Here is a 15,372-nt window from a genome sequence, read left to right on the forward strand (position 1 = left end):
TCTCTCTGGAGGCAGGCCCTAGGTCAGAGTGCCCAGCTCGCCACCCTGGGCCTAACAAAGAAGGCTGGCAGCTTGCACAACCAGCTCCTCCTGTTTGCAGGGGCTGGAAGCCTCTTTTCTCAGGAGCAGGAAGGGCAAACAGGGGCACCTCTTTGGCTACAAGAAGGCCAGGTTCAGAGGAGCCAGGCATGAGCCTCCACCGAGCACCAAATGACTGCAAAAACCCTTTTCTTAATCAATAAGTATTTTATTGTCAGTTATAAATATTTTCCATTTGTCCCCTATTTACAGTTGCAAAATAGTTTTTGATATTATGTCCTCACCCACCATTCGGCATCTTTCTATAAACTCCATGAAAATCGAACAGGAAATAAAAAGATCTTTTGGGAGCCCACTAACCTGGTTCCCCAGACTCCAAACAGCCCCACACGGACAGCAGGCGAGGTCGCAGCGGGTGCTACACAGTAGCAACGGGGCGGGCGGGCGGCTCCCGGCGGGTCAGGACACCAGACTCCTCAGGACGTTGGTGATGCTCCAGTGCTGGCCCGAGCACTTCTGCAGCACCAGCTGGAAGCCGAACTCCGAGTCGCTGTTCTCCTGCAGCTCCAGACAGCGCTTGGACTTGCTGTTCTGGATGGGGCCTCCCTAGGAGCCAGGGAAGGGAGCCGGGTCAGAGGGCGTGGAGGCGACATGGGGGGATGGGGGAACCTCAGGCCTGATGGCTGGTAGGGGCTGGGATTATTTGTGTGTCCAGATGCCCCGGATCCAGCGAGGCTATGACAGGTCTGGGGTCAACGTGCCCACGAAGCCTCCAGCTCCCCGTCTCGGATGCGTAGGTCTCCTCCCTAATGAGCTCGTTTTCTTCACGGCGGAGATGGGGCTAGTTCTCGGCTAGGACAGAGGACGGAGACACCTCACCCCAACTTCCATCTACCTGGCGGGGCTGTGGCATGCTGGTTTGCTCCTACGGCTCCCACCCCGGGTGCCGGGCCCTGCTGCCCACAACCATGGGCTGGATTCCTGTTCTGGAAAGCCTGGTTCCCCAGGACTACCACATGATCAGCCTGAATTTGAGCATCACCGGAGGCCCAGAACCTCCTGCTTTTAGAGTCCATGCCCCCACTTGTACCTCTGGAGTCATCAATGCTGGCATCAACCAAAGTCCAGCTCCTGGATATCGTCTATTAGGCCACTGGGCTCCCTCAGCCCTGGACATGCATGGTTTTCACCCATGCTACTGATGTTCCAGAATGTTCTGTAGCCATGCGTACTCAGTTTATGCCCCAAAGCCTCTTGAAAGAAGTGGCGTTCTCCTCCCCAAAGCAGCCCTACAGCAGCAAAGAGGAATCCCCCAATTTTTGTTTTTAGTGAGATCCTTGCAGGGCTTGGACATTCGGGCTGCTGGCTGTGAGCCTGGACATCACCTGGACTGTGTGCGCATCTCTGAATTGTGACTGTCCCTTATCCGCATCCCATCACACCTGCCCTGGTTCGGCCACCATCTGCTCTCACCTGGACAACTGCATCAGTTGTCAACTCCTAACTGATCCCTCGCCAGGCCTCCAGAGGCAGAGAATAGTGGTCTTTCTAGAATGCACATTTGGCCCAGAGGACAGAGGCCAAGCCGCTTAGCGCAGCACTGAAGGCCTTCATGGTATGGTGCTGGGTTTCTCTCTGGCCTCATCTTCCCCCTCAGCTCCCACACCTTTTGCTTCAGCCGTACCAAGCTCCTTGTGGTTTTCTGAACCCCTTTGCATTATCTCAAGGTTCCTGGAGATTGAACTGGACTTTGAACAAGCTGTGCCCTGTGCCTGGGGTCCTTCTCCACGCTTCTGTAGCAGGCTAAGCCATAGTCATGTTCCAAGGCTCAGCTCCCGCTCCATTTGCTCCAGAAGCTTCTCATGTCCCACCTCTTCCCCACCTCTACCTCCGCTCCTCCAGTCCACCCAGTGGTTTGGTGCTCATCATCTTGTGCTTTCTCTAGCTCAGCATTATTGAATGGCAGTGGAATTCCTGTTTACTTCTCTTTTCCCCCTCTACACTGAGAGTTCTATGTCTATCAACTTCTGTGCCCTCAGCATCCAGTAAAAGGCCTGGCACACAATAGGTGATCAGTAAATGTTGGCTGTCATGACCTATAGAGGTGAGAAGGGAATAGGTCACAGGTCAAGGTAACAGTGCTCAGATGTTTCACTCTGGAGAGGCCCTGAGCAGGCCTGGCAGCAGGGAGAGGGAGGCCCTTGCCTCTTAAGACTCTGCAGCCCACCCCCCAGCTTCATCCATGCCCATCCTGGTGAACAGCACACTGTGAGGGAGGGAGGTGGCAAACCTCTTCTGTAAGGAAGTCACCCCCAGTCTGCTACCTGCATCCCCATGGTGACAACTGACATCTCAAGAGAACATTGAGATGTCAGTTCTCACAACCACCTAGGAAAGTGGCAGTATCCACTGCAGTTAAACAAGCATGTCCCTGCGAGCCAACAACTCCACGCCCAGGTACACATCTAGCAGAAATGTGTGTACCAAAGACGTGCACCTGAGTGCTTTCTGAAACACAATTTGTAAAAGTGCCAACCTGGAAACACCCCAAACATCCATCAATAGCAGCATGGATAAATAACTTGTAGTATAGTCACATAATAGAATACTGTACAGCCATGAAAATGAACAAGCTTGAGCTCCACTCAACAAGGATAAATCTCACAAATGTTAGCAAAAGAAGCCAGACAAAGAAAACACACGTAATTCTATATATTCTATGTAATTCTCCTCAAACAGGCAAAATGAAAACATAGTATTAAAGTCAGGATGGGGGTTATCTTTGGGGAAGACGGAGTGGGAAAATGATTGACAGGAGGCAAGAGAGAGGCTTTAGGGGTGCTGGTGGTGTGCTATTTCCTGCCCTAGTGGTGGTTACATAGGCATTTGCTTTGTTTTAAATCACTGAGTTGAACATCTATGTTTTGTGTATGTTTCTGTCTGTATGTGTATTACTCTTCAAGTAACACAAAATTAAAAACTCCAGCTCCCTCAGAAGGGACTTTGAGTAGTGGGTGAAGGAGGCAGGGGGTGAGAAGCTGGATGGCAAAGGGGGTTAGGAGTGTGTCTGTGTGTGTGTTGGGGAGGGGGCGTGGAATTCCCAATTTCCAGGGTGTGGGAGATGGCCCAGCAGCCTGCAAAGCTCTTCAGAAGCATCAAGTGAATGGAGCAGGTCCCTCCCCCTGCACCCCAAACTCCAGCACCTCCCGTCCCGAGGAGAGCAGTGACCCACTGCACCCAGGAGCAGAGAGACAGCAGAGCAGAGTGGAAGCCACGGAGACAGCGAGCTCGTCTGGGGACCACAGAGCAGCCAGAGAGAAACCCGCAGGCTCAGGCCCCGAGAGGGCAGAGGAACCAGTGGCCGTCGGACAAGGGATCAAGTACTCAGAGTACCCACGTTGGAAGAGACTTTGAAGGCCGACCTCTCGTTCTCATCTGCACCCTGAGTGGCTCTTATACTTCAGCCACAGGATGCTCAGCTCTGCTTGGCCCCGCCAGGGTCGAAGCACTCATCTCTCCTGAACAAGGGCTTTCTTCCCCGAACCGCTCTGCCTTTAGAGCGTTCTCCTCCCACTGAACTAAAATCCTTGTCTTGGGGGCATCCGGCAAGGGGTCCCAGAAAGTCCCCTCGGGTCCCCACGCTTGGGTCAGCTCGTGCTTCTCCATCCCCTCTCTTCCAATAGCGGAAGGTGAAGCTCCTGCCCCCCCTGCCCCCGCCCCCACCCCAGTTCTATGCTTTTTCAGGTTAAATATTCTCAGTTCCTTGTGGGACAATTTTGTATAATCTTTTCAAGCCGGTTGTCCTCCTTTAGACAAACTCCAGTTATTTCTTGTGGCTCAGAACTGACCACAGAGCAGAGACCCACCACCTCGTTCCCATTGGACAATAGGCTCCTTCAACGTTGCCAAGGAATCGGCACTTTTGGTGGCCACACCATACTCCTGAGCCACGATGGGCTGACTGGAGGACAGCCACAAGTTGTCCTCTCAGGAACTGCGGTCCACCTTGGCTCCCCGTCCTGTCCCTCAAAGATTTTTGGCCCCCGAGGCATCCCTTGTGACACTAGCTCTAAGCAAGGCCAGCGCATCACTCCTCCAAGCCCAGGTTTCTACAGCTTTCGTTTCTATAGCCTGAGCATGTCTGCACCCAGACCCAGGCTGGGCCGAGGCACCGGGGCTTCTAGAGCAAGCCTGTGGCCAGCTTCCCCGACCCTCTCACATCACTGCCAGCCCCGCGGTGTGTCCTAACCCCGTTACTGGGAGCAGAGCTCAGGCAGGGTGGGAATGAAACCAGCTCAGCCCTCTAATTCACAAAGTCCACTGTGTTTCTGGCAGTGAGACGGAAAAGAGAGAGTGCTGATCCAGAGTGCTGATCCAGGACGCTCCTCTTCTGTCTGTCAGCTGTGTGGCCTTGGGCAAGCCACTCCACCCTTCTGGTTCCATTGTCTCTAGGGCCAAGTGATAATTTCTGTCCTGATTACTGGAGGATGAGCAGAAGACTGATGGGAAACCCTTTATCAGCTATAAAACCACATGTGGACGTGAGGCTGTTCATAGTATCAGGATGGGGGCGCCAGAAAAACTGCACAACAAGCAGAGAGGGGGCCAGGCCCAGTGCCCCTCCACTCTGCTGAAGATTCTGACTGCTCAGCATATCCTCAGAGGCCAGGCGACCATCCCCTGGACCACTGAAGCTTGGAGAAACTTGTCCGAAACAGCGGAGGCCACAGCTCCCTCCTTTCCCGCCAGCCACTCAGGCGCATTATTCCGTGGGGGCACCTTGCCAAGGCCGGAGAGGGAGGCGGGGCAGAGGTCTCTGAGAAGTGAAGTGTTCCTTCAGAGACTCAACTATGACATTTCCCAGGCCCTACCCGGCCCCACCATGCCCTCAGCACCCTACAGACAGGAAGTGTGGTGACCCTGGGGCAGAAGCAGCCAGTGTGGCCTCCAGGAAGGGTGCGGAAGAAAGAGAGCAGAGCTGTGGAGGAGACAGAACCTCAGTGAGAGTATCCGGGCTTGTCAAGGGAGGTGGAAGGGGAGGCCAAGGAGAGCCCCCTCCCTGGAGGCTCCGAGAGGAGAGTCTTCTAGAACAGGATAGGAAGGCCACCTTGGAGGCCCCACTGAGCAGAGCCCTAGTATGCGTTTTGGAAACACAGCTGGGGTGTGGAGGGAGGAGCCAGGCTACCCTTTGGTGCTAGAGGTGGCACTGGCCACTGGCGCTGCCCCTTCCTGTCTTCCTTCTCAGACCTCGGCCTCTCTCACTGAACAGACTGGGCTCTCATCCTCTCTCTGGGCAAATCCCATTCCCCACAATCACAAAGGGGCCTCCCTGTCTGGTAAGCTGTCTGGTGAGCTCAGCACCTCTGGGAGCAGCCTGGTGGTGTTACTATCTGTACCTCTACCTGCAGGCTCTGCACCCGAGATAGAAGTAATTACAGTTAATGTTTGTTTCCGATGTGCCTACCACTGTGTCAAGCGCTTTACATGCCCAATCTCACGTGTTCCTCACACTAACCCTGAGAGGTGGAAAGGACAATTATCCCCATTTTATAGAATTGGAGACTGAGGCTCGGAGAGGTTGGGGGTCTTGCCAAGGGTCACATAGTCAGTAAGTGGTAGAGCCAGGCTGGGAGCCCGGGAGTCTGCCCCCTCCCTGTTCCTCATTAGGATACGTGGCCAGGCCCACTCCACCACCTGTCCACCCCATGCCTGTTTCAAAGTAGTGACCTAGACTGGGAGCTGGTGGTGCCCCAATGCCTGGGGTGGAGGAAGGTGGTCTTGACCTTCAGGGGACTCTGGGGGCCCAGTTTGGTCCAGTCCCTTTGAGGGCTTTCTGCAGAGACATTATTCATCCATCTGTTGACCCATCCATCAGATATTTAGTGAGGGCCTACCATGTGCCAGGAACAGTTCTAGCCACTGAGACACATCAGTGACCAAACAGGAGAAGATCCTTGTCTTTGTGGAGACTAGATCCTAGGAGGGGAGCACACAATAAATTCGATAGTGTGCTAGGAGGTGATAAGGCTGTGCACAAAAATGTGGGGCGGTGCTGCGGACTGCATGTTTGTGTCCTCCTAAGATTCACATGGTGAAGCCATAAGCCCCAGTGTGATGGTATTTGGAGGTAGGGTACTTGGGAGGTGATTAGATCATGAGGGTACAGCCCTCATGAATGGGATTAGTGCTGTTATATGAAGAGACACAGGAAGGAGCTCTCTCTCTCTCTGCCATGTGAGGACACAGTGAGAAGGTGCTGTCTGCAAACCAGGAAGTGGGCTTTCACCAGACCCTCTGCTGGCGCCTTGATCTTGGACTTCCCAGCCTCCAGAACTGTGAGTGATCATGTTTGTTGTGTAAGCTGCCCAGTCCGTGGTCTTTCTGTCAGAGCAGCCTGAATGGGCTAAGACAAGCAGGGCGAGAGGGCTCGGGAGTGGTGGTGAGCGGTAAGTAGGCTGCCACTGTCAGAGGTGGTCAGGGTGGTCCCCACTGGGAAGGTGAGGTCTGAGCAAAGACGTGAGGAGGAGAGGACGAGCCAGGGGGTCTGGGGAGAGTCCTGGGCCCCAGAGTGAAGTTCCTGCACCAGCAGAGGCCTGGCGTGTTCAGGAATAGCACGGAGGCTGGAGTGCAGAGCAGGCACGGGGGTAGGGGGAGGAGACGAAGCCCAAGAGGCGAAGGAGGGCAGGTTGTGTGGGGACTTTCGCGTTTAATCTGGTGACAGGGCTGGTCACTGCAGGGTCGGACTGACATGTTAACCAGGTCACTGTGATGCTGTGCTGAGCGGAGAGCGTTGGAGGAAGGAAGGAAGCAGGACCTGTTAGCAGCTCTTGTCCTCCACCCGGGCCCAGCCTGCAGCCTCTGGGCCAGGCTCAGGGCTGGGCTGGGTGGAGCGTGGGGGTCGTGCTGAGGCTGATGCAGAGCCTGGCCGGCCCCGCCCTCTGGGGAGGGCACGGTCGCTCGGTTTACCAGTCCAGTCATCTAAATGATTTGTGTAATACCACTACAGGATCTGGAAACACACAATACTTTTAATTAAAGAATTTAAATAAGGGCAATTAAACTTGGCAGGAGAGACACCGCAGCACACAGAGAGCTTAATTGGAATGGAAACCAAATTAAATATGGGAACGACACTAAAAAAAATCAAAAGCTGAATGTATAGAAATAAGAGGGCTAGTAACTCCCAGGGCTAGTGCCAGCCCACAGCCGAGTTTCTTTCCTTCTGGGCCTCTCTGAGTAGTGACTGCGAAGGGCTTGTGAGGGTGTGAGTGAAGCCAAGAACTCAGGACTCTGCTCCCAGCCTTGCCTCTGGCTCTCCCTGGCTGTGTGACCCTGGGTAAGTGGCTGAGCCTCTCTGGGCTTCAGTCCTCTCATGTGCAAAAGGTGCCAGAGCACTGTGGGGCACTCTGGTTTTGTCTTCACATGGAGCACTATGTGCCCAGGAGCATGTGGAGCCAGGGTCCGTGAGTGCCTTGGGCTGAGGCATGTAGGAGCTGACCCTAGATTACACAGCCATGCACTTCCTCTCTGCCTCAGTTTCCCCAGGCATGTGTCTGTGGCAGCTGGGGGTGGAATCAGACTAAGTAACCGGGTTCCTCCTGGAGATGTAGGTGGGGTAATGGGCTAGATGGACTCCCTGAGGGCTTGTTAAACCAGAGGGCACTGTGCCCCACGTTCTGATCCAGTAGGTCTCTGCTGGGGCCTGAAAATGTGCCGTGTTAACTTCCCAGGGGCTGCTGCTGCGGGTGGTGTTGGTCCGGGGACCACACTTTGGGGACCACAAACTATGGCGCCCTCACCCTCCCTCGGAAAGTGTTAGGCCGGCTGGTCGCTTGCACTGGCCTCCCTGAGTGGAGCATCTGGGCATCTGGGCTGAGCCCAGGCTGGTCTCCTGTCCACTTACTTCAGAGCCCCCCTTCCACTTTCCTTTCTAATTAACTTTCCATGGGCAAGTGGCCAGGGGGGTCTTTGGCTTTAAGTACAGTGGGCTCAGGAGTTTCCAGGTTAAGTAGTTAACGATCAGTAATCAAATACTTCAAAGCAGGGGTGGGATGTTAGTATTAGTTAAAGCAGCCCTGAGATTAAGTCTTTTTGTAGAGGAACGTGTCTTTCTGTATTATGAATATTCACACTTGATTCATTCAAGTACTTTGGGGTTCATCTTTCTTAAAGGAGACTCGCCTGTGTCTGTGTGAGAGTCTGCCTGGGACTAGCTGTGAAGGACTGAAGATGGGGCGACGGCAATGTCAAGCACAAAAGGGAAGGTGAAGGGGGTTATAGAGATGGCAGGTGGCTGAAGGGAGTCTGCAGAGGAGGCAGGAATCCAGCCAGTTCACACACACCTGTGACTGGCCTGGCAGGGAGACCCCAGCCCCAAACCCCCATTGCAGCCATACCCTGGTTTTCTAGAGGCAAGACAAAGGCACCCTGGTGTGGTCATTTAAAGCATGGACCCCATATTTGACAGAATTCTCAGATTTGACCTTGGACAAATTACTTAATCTCTCTGTGCCTCAGTTTCCTCATCTGTAGAATGGGGATAATTAAAGTATCTAATGGCATTGTCATAGGGATTAATATTCATCAAGGAGTTACAATACTACCTGGCACATAGTAAGCACCGTATAAATGTCTGATAAGCAAATTTTGGAATCTCACCCAGGTCTGAGTAGTGCAAGCTGAGCCAGCTCACCTGGTCCTGGCCCCCGACCTCTGCAGGATGAGCAGGGGGAAGAGGGAGGTGCTGACAGCCATAAACTAAAAATAACTAAGAAAACACTCAGGGCCTAAACAAAGCTTTGTCAGTCCTTCAAAACTGGACAGTTCTACACTTGCCCCTTCATATGACATGGAAATGAAAAGCTGTTTTATTCCAGAGCCATAATGAAATACCGATTATAGTCTTTTCTTTTCAGTACAAAAGGTTCTCGAAGTTGGAATTCCTGACAACCCTTGGGATTTGAGCGGGAGAAAGTCCAGGACTCCTCCTCCTTGTGTGTTGGGAAATTCTTTAGCAGAATTAGTGGTGCTTCCTGGGAAATGTGCTCTGCAAATAGGTTCTTTTTTGAGTGGGTTACTCATCTTGCATCAAATTGTCAAATTAGAGCCCACAAATCAGAGCCAATTGTCCCTGGATAGGCGGGCTTGGCTCTGCGCTCAGCTCTCTTCCAGGCAGTCTCCTCATGGTCTCGAAAAACACCTCTCTCCTGGTGTTAATAGACACCTCTGGTGCTATTTTTGATGTTCCCCATTTGGAAAATGCATGGATGCTGCACTGAGAATGGGGCAGGCACAGAGGCCAAGGTGTGGGTACGGCCCACCAGGGGGAACGCCAATCTGGGTGCCCTTGGACTCCCACCTGGGCCTGGCCAACATTTCCACCAAAGAACTCTAACAGCCAGAGAGAGCGATGACACACCTCAGCGTCTGGGGGGCAGCATGAAACACAGTCTGAATACCCTGACATTTCATCAAAGCCTCCTGTTTAAAAAATAGCCATACAAATTTGTACTCCACTCCATACAATATGCATACTTGTTTCAGTATCAAACATTTCCACCTGCCTCCTCCAAATCTGAAGTTACAGGAAGAAGTGCGTGTTCATCCTGTAACTCTGAGCACCCACCTGACGCATGTCTGTGTACTGCAATTAGGATGCACCATGAGCTAAAAGCATTCTTTGTAGGAACTAGGAGTTTTCTCACTTAAGCAGGGTCCTTTGACTATTACGTTGAAATGTCCTTGAAATACTGTAGTACTATTCAGTTTTTTTTCCAGCATGCATGCATCTGTGCAAGAGAGTCATCGAGGGCAGGGTTTTGTTCATCTTTGGGTCTCCCACAAACCCAGCTCAAGACCTGGCACACAGGAAGCCTTTAACTCATATTCATGAATTTTTAATAAAGGACTCCATTTGATTAGCAGCATGCTGGGTGCCTCCTCTGTCTCAGGCTTTCCATTAGGAGCTGGAGAAACTGAGAGTGTAAGACACAGTCCTGCCCTCTGGTCTATTGGTTGATGGAAAAGAGGGGCATGGAGTGAAATAACGGATAACAATTCTGTAAAGTGGATAAAGATGACCCTTATATAGGAGTTCAGCTCATTTTCAAATTCATGGTGTTTTTTATTAAGGCAGGTCCAGTGGGACTTCTAGGTGGGCAAAGCCCTTCTCAAGGTTTGCTGTCTAACTTCAGCTTAGAATTACAGAATTTCAGGGTTGGCAAGCCCTTAAAACCATCCACTCTAACTCCATTTAGAGCTATAGAGGTTTTGATGGCCTGCTGAGTGGTCCCCTGAGCCCACTTCTTCCCTGAACGGCCAATGTCATGTCTGGACAAGTCTGACTAAGAGACAGTTGCTCTATAAATGGTCCTTGATTCTCCCTGCACTGGTCCTCCCTCAGAGCTACACAGGACAAGCCTGCTCTCTCTTGCATGGGGCAGCCCCTCAGATATTTGAAGGCAGAGCTCCGGTACTCCTGAGGTCTTTCTGGTCCAACAGTCCCCATTCCTTCAGCCACACACTCAAATAGATAGATAGACTTTAAGGAAGTTGGACCTTAGAGGACACACATCATAAGAGCCTTCCCATGGCAAGAATCCTTTCAACAACTCCAGGATTTGCTTAGCCATTCAATGTAATTGTGGCGGGGGAGGGTGGGTGTCTTCTTACCACTGAGAGGCAGTCCACTGCTTTGCTTGACAGGTGTCCTGCCACCAAGTTCTCTGTAGTGACCTGAAATCTGCTTCCTCCCTCTCCTTCCATGGGTCCAGGGGTCACTGACTAAGTACCTCTTTCACTAACACTGCATCACCAAATCGCAGAATGCCCCAATTCTCCATGTGCAGGGTGCTCTCAGAAGATCGAAAGTCCTGTACTTCATGCTTATGAATTTATAATCCCAGTAGGTAGTCAGTTTAGGAAATTCTTTAAACCTGGAGGAGTCACAAGCTAGAAAAATCATCGAAGGCAATGACCACCACTTCTAATGTGAACACCGTTTCATCGTGTGTTGATGTGGGAAACGTGGGCTGTTTAGAGATGGATATGCTGCTCGAGAGGGACAACTCTGGCTGCCCATCGACTGTTCTTCCAACCCAGAGCCTGAGGTGGTCCTGGATTAATAATCCCCCTCACAACTACCTCCATTTAATCCATCACCACTTCCAGTGGAATGCTGAGATGTCTCTCAAAGTCCTCCCCAACAGCCGCCTGGCCCCACGCCCCCCTGTTAACCACGTCTGGCCCTTCTCTCACAGGGATGACGTAATAGCCCCCTCACTTGCTTCCCTGTCTCTGGCCTCTTTCCCTCCAATCCACCCTGCACTCTGCTACCATGGGGACTCAGACCCCATGATGGCAATCCACTGCTTAAGAACCTCCCCTAGTTCCTCTCTTTGCTTCTAAGGTGAATTCCAAACTTCTTGTGCCTTTCAACGACCACCATTATCTGCCCCAAACTGACTCTGATGTCTGATCTCTCTCACACCCCATTGAAAATTCTAAATTCCATCCACACCAACACTGGATTTCTATTCCCCAAGCCTGCTCTGCTTTTTCTTGCCTTTGCCCAAGCTGAGCCTCTACCTGGGATGTTCTTCTTTTCTGTGCCTGGGAACTGTCCTGAAACTTTCAAGATCCAGATCAAACAAGCCTTGGATGTGAAGCCATCCCTGAGTTCAGCAGACAAAGCCTGTCACCCTGGGCTCCCAGAACACCATACTCCTTCATTTCTGCTCTCATCATCCAGTTTTGTTGTGTGTTTGTATGCCCATGAGCTCCTCCAGGGCAGAGGCCGTGTCTGATTCATATCTGCATCCCTCCTGCCCAGCCCCTGTGCTCAATAAATGTTTGAAGAATGACTGAAGGAAAGAATGTTCATCATCAGAAAATTGCTCATCAGAGCCCCGTACATCAGCATTGCCAAGAGATGTTTTCATCAAATGTGGTTTCTCAGTGTCAGTGTCTAACGCTGTCCTGATTCATCCTGGAGCATGGAAATTCATAAGAGCTCGTGAGGGTTAGAGGAAAGGCATTTTATTTGTTAAACAGAAAATCAGGGTATGAGATGGAACACAAAGATATGCAAATGCTTATCTTCTTTGTAGGAGAACCTGGGAGAATCGCACTAGATTATTTTGAAATTAATTCAGCCTGAGTGTCTGTGGAGTTTAAATGCAGCCCTCAGGAGAGTCAATAACGCGGAATGTGAAACCGGAAAGGAGATTTGAAATGCACCAGTAAAAGCTCCTTTTAGCCCAACTTCTGCACCAGAACATTCTAGTCAGTAGGATCCCTATGTAATTTGTCAAGATTAAAACCTGTTGCAAGAAAATTAGCCCAAGCACATGACTTTAATCATTTAAGAGGCTCCCAGCTTCCTCTGGTCTTGTCAACCGTAGCTCCTGACCACTGAAGGCTTGGGGACAGATTCCAGGTCGCTTGATAAATATTGATCATTTTGCATTAAGCAAAAATTTCATGTATGTTAATTCTTAAATATCAAATGAGAGTGGCTGCTCTGGGTTTGCAAATTAGGGATTTAAAAATATTATTTCCAAACAGTTCCCCTTGGTAGAAGAATCAAAGATGTGACTGCCAAAGCACGCTGGGAATTTTAATTAGATACATGTGTAAATAGCTGAAAACTGCCCAGTCCCCAGGGCTCCACAGGCCGACGTGGCCTGCTTTGTCAGTCACTGTGTCCCTTCAAGCAGGAATTGTGTGGGGCTGCCTGTTCAAGGCCATGCACTGAGATGGGGAAAGGAAAGAACTGGATTTTGGGGTGTCTTTGCCTCGAGGATACCCATTTTAGGGGAATGTTTCTTTCTCTGCCCCAGTCAAGGATGGAGAGATGAGATGAGGGGCAGCCAGGGCAGCAAGGCATCTAGCTCTGCACAGGGGATGGAGCTTCACCTGAGCTGGAGACTTGGGGGCACCTGTGGGAAGGCTGGCTGGCTGTGAGGGCAGGAAACGAGGCAGATGTGCCTGTGTGTGGGGCTGGGACATCAAAGCAGTCCGGGCTCAGATTCAGGCAGCCTGTTTGAACTCCAGCTCCTCTGCTCTCAGGCCATGTGATCCTGGCTAGGTGACTGAATCTCATTCTGTCATCTCTGAGATGGTGTTGCTATGCTTATTAACACTGAACTCTGCAAGGCTGGACACACAGAGGCCGAGGCTCCACAGACAGAGGGAGCTCTGTTTCCTTGGTGATTCTGGAGCTCCTCAGAGGAGCAAGGCCCCTGAAGGGACCAGGGAGCTTACTTCAGTTCAAGACCATTCATATCCAGGTGACACGGAGTCCCCAGAGGGCAGGTGCCGGGCTGGGCCGTGACCTCCAGGGGCTATTCTGGTTCAGCCCAGGGTCCTCTCCCCTCTGCCTCCTCCCCGTGAGTTGAAGCAGCATGTTCGTCCATTAGAGGACACCCAGCCACACCTGTCAACATGTCTGACCCTCACCACGAATAGCTGGGCTCCCCGGGTCAGCCTCAGACCCTTCCCCGAGAGATCGCGGTGTCCAGGCAGGGCCATGAGGACCCCAATGTCTTGGAGGAGAGGGAGGAGGAAATAGCTGAAATTTCAAACTGCATTTCAGCCTCTTGCTAACTCTTCTTCCTGCCTCTCTCCCCCTTCTAGAATCTCCCCTTCCCATTCAGGTCCACCATCCCTGCCACAAGGGGCTTTCCAAAGACCAGACCTAAACACATCAGCCCCCTGTTGCACATTTTCACTCCCACAGGACCAAGTCCAGGCCCCGTGGCCTCCATGACCTGGCTCAGCTGCCCTTCCAGGCTCACGTTCGGCTACTCCCCGCCATGCCCTCCAAGATCCAGCCACACCTGACTCTCTGCAGCTCCCTGAACGTGGCCTGGGTTTGATGCCCTGAAGCTTTTGCACATGCTGTTCCCTCTCCCTGAAATGCCCTTCACTACTTCTATACAGAGCAAGCTCCCATACCTTCTTCAAGGTCCAAGTTAAGTACTTTCTCTTCTGAAAAGCCACCGGCCCTGCCCCAGCCTACCACCACCATCTTCCTGCATGGATTCCTTCTCAGTCCCCTGGAGGAAGCTGAACCCAGGGACCCAGCAGGCCTGGCTGAAGGCAGCAGAGAGTGGCCTGATGTGAGGCCCTGCACAGACCCTCCAGATGCGTGATCTCCATTTCACCCCAGCGAAGTCAGGCCCACTCACCTACGCGGGGCCCATTATGTCGCTTTCTCTCTGCTGCCTCCAGCCTGCAGGCCCATTTAGCATCTATCCTGAGCTGGGAAACAATAGCTCCTTCACCACCAAGCACACACCCAGCCGTCCTCCCTGACACACACCTCCAGGCCATCCTCTGCCTTTCACTCTAAAGGGGACTGAGGGGAAATGGAGCCCCGTCCAGTGTTGCTCTGGGCTAGAAACCTGGCAAGGGAAAGTGACCAAGGCTTCTGCTGGGCATAGTGTGGGGCAGCAGCTGGGGCATCTGGTGCTTCAAAAGGAGAGAGGGAGGTGGGAGGAGGATAGGCTCTGTATCCTCAAACCTCAGCCGCGACCCTAACCTTCTTCCAGCTGGCCACCTCCAACAGACTCCCACGATTAGAAGCAACAAAGAGAACTGAAGTAGTTCAGGAACAATACAAACCAACACGAGCACCTTGGGCATGATGTCTAACAGCTCTGTGCCTCAGTTTCCTCATCTATAAAGTCAGGCTAATGGCACCTAACACATACAGCTGTGTGAGGATTAAGTGAGCTAATATACGCCAGGTGCTTAGAAAGTCGGGCACAGAGTAAGCACTGCATGAATGTTAGCTACTCTTCTCACTGGGACAGAGCTTTACAGTTTACAACACACATCACAGGTCATATAGGCAGGAAGGGGCAGGGGCAGGAGTCACAGTCCCCGCGCACCATTCCCTGTCATTGAACCCCACACATTCTGCAGGCCCAGCCAGGACTCCAAGCTGCCATGTGCATCTTCTGCCCACTCTCGGAAGGGCTCCCATTGGCTCCCTGTGCTGCTCCCCAACATCTGCTTTCCTGGGTCACAAAGCCCCAGTCTAGGCTCTTGCTCTGCTGTCCAACTAGCCCCTAAATCTATGACCTTGTTTTGAACTTGCTGCTCAGAATTGACCTTCACCACCCATTTAGGACCTGACTAAGGGTCTCTCTCAGTCCTCTGGTTCCACATACCCAGACCACAGGTCACAGGTGCCCCGTGCCCATAGAACTTGACATATCTGAGACCTCCTTTCCCCGCCCCCAGCTCAAGGGAGAGCAACTGGACACAGCATTGGAGTCAAGGTGTGGCCAACCACACGCCTCCTTCCTGTGCCCATCAGCCTCCTCC

At 52.2% G+C, this 15,372-nt stretch overlaps 1 protein-coding gene across 2 annotated transcripts in view; it reads right to left on the reverse strand.

The window, feature by feature from the left end:
* Positions 1 to 232: 232 nt before the first annotated feature.
* GALNT18 (polypeptide N-acetylgalactosaminyltransferase 18) overlaps positions 233 to 15,372 on the reverse strand; it is a 342,317-nt gene continuing 327,177 nt past the window's right edge. For both annotated transcript variants that reach the window (XM_058545987.1, XM_058545985.1), the window contains one exon: positions 233 to 645. In XM_058545987.1, the coding sequence (XP_058401970.1) occupies positions 499 to 645 (147 nt within the window). In that variant the 3' untranslated portion in view covers positions 233 to 498. The remainder of the gene's footprint in view (positions 646 to 15,372) is intronic.

The sequence above is a fragment of the Diceros bicornis genome, chromosome 7 (genome assembly GCF_020826845.1).
Source record: "Diceros bicornis minor isolate mBicDic1 chromosome 7, mDicBic1.mat.cur, whole genome shotgun sequence".
Classification (NCBI taxonomy): domain Eukaryota; kingdom Metazoa; phylum Chordata; class Mammalia; order Perissodactyla; family Rhinocerotidae; genus Diceros; species Diceros bicornis.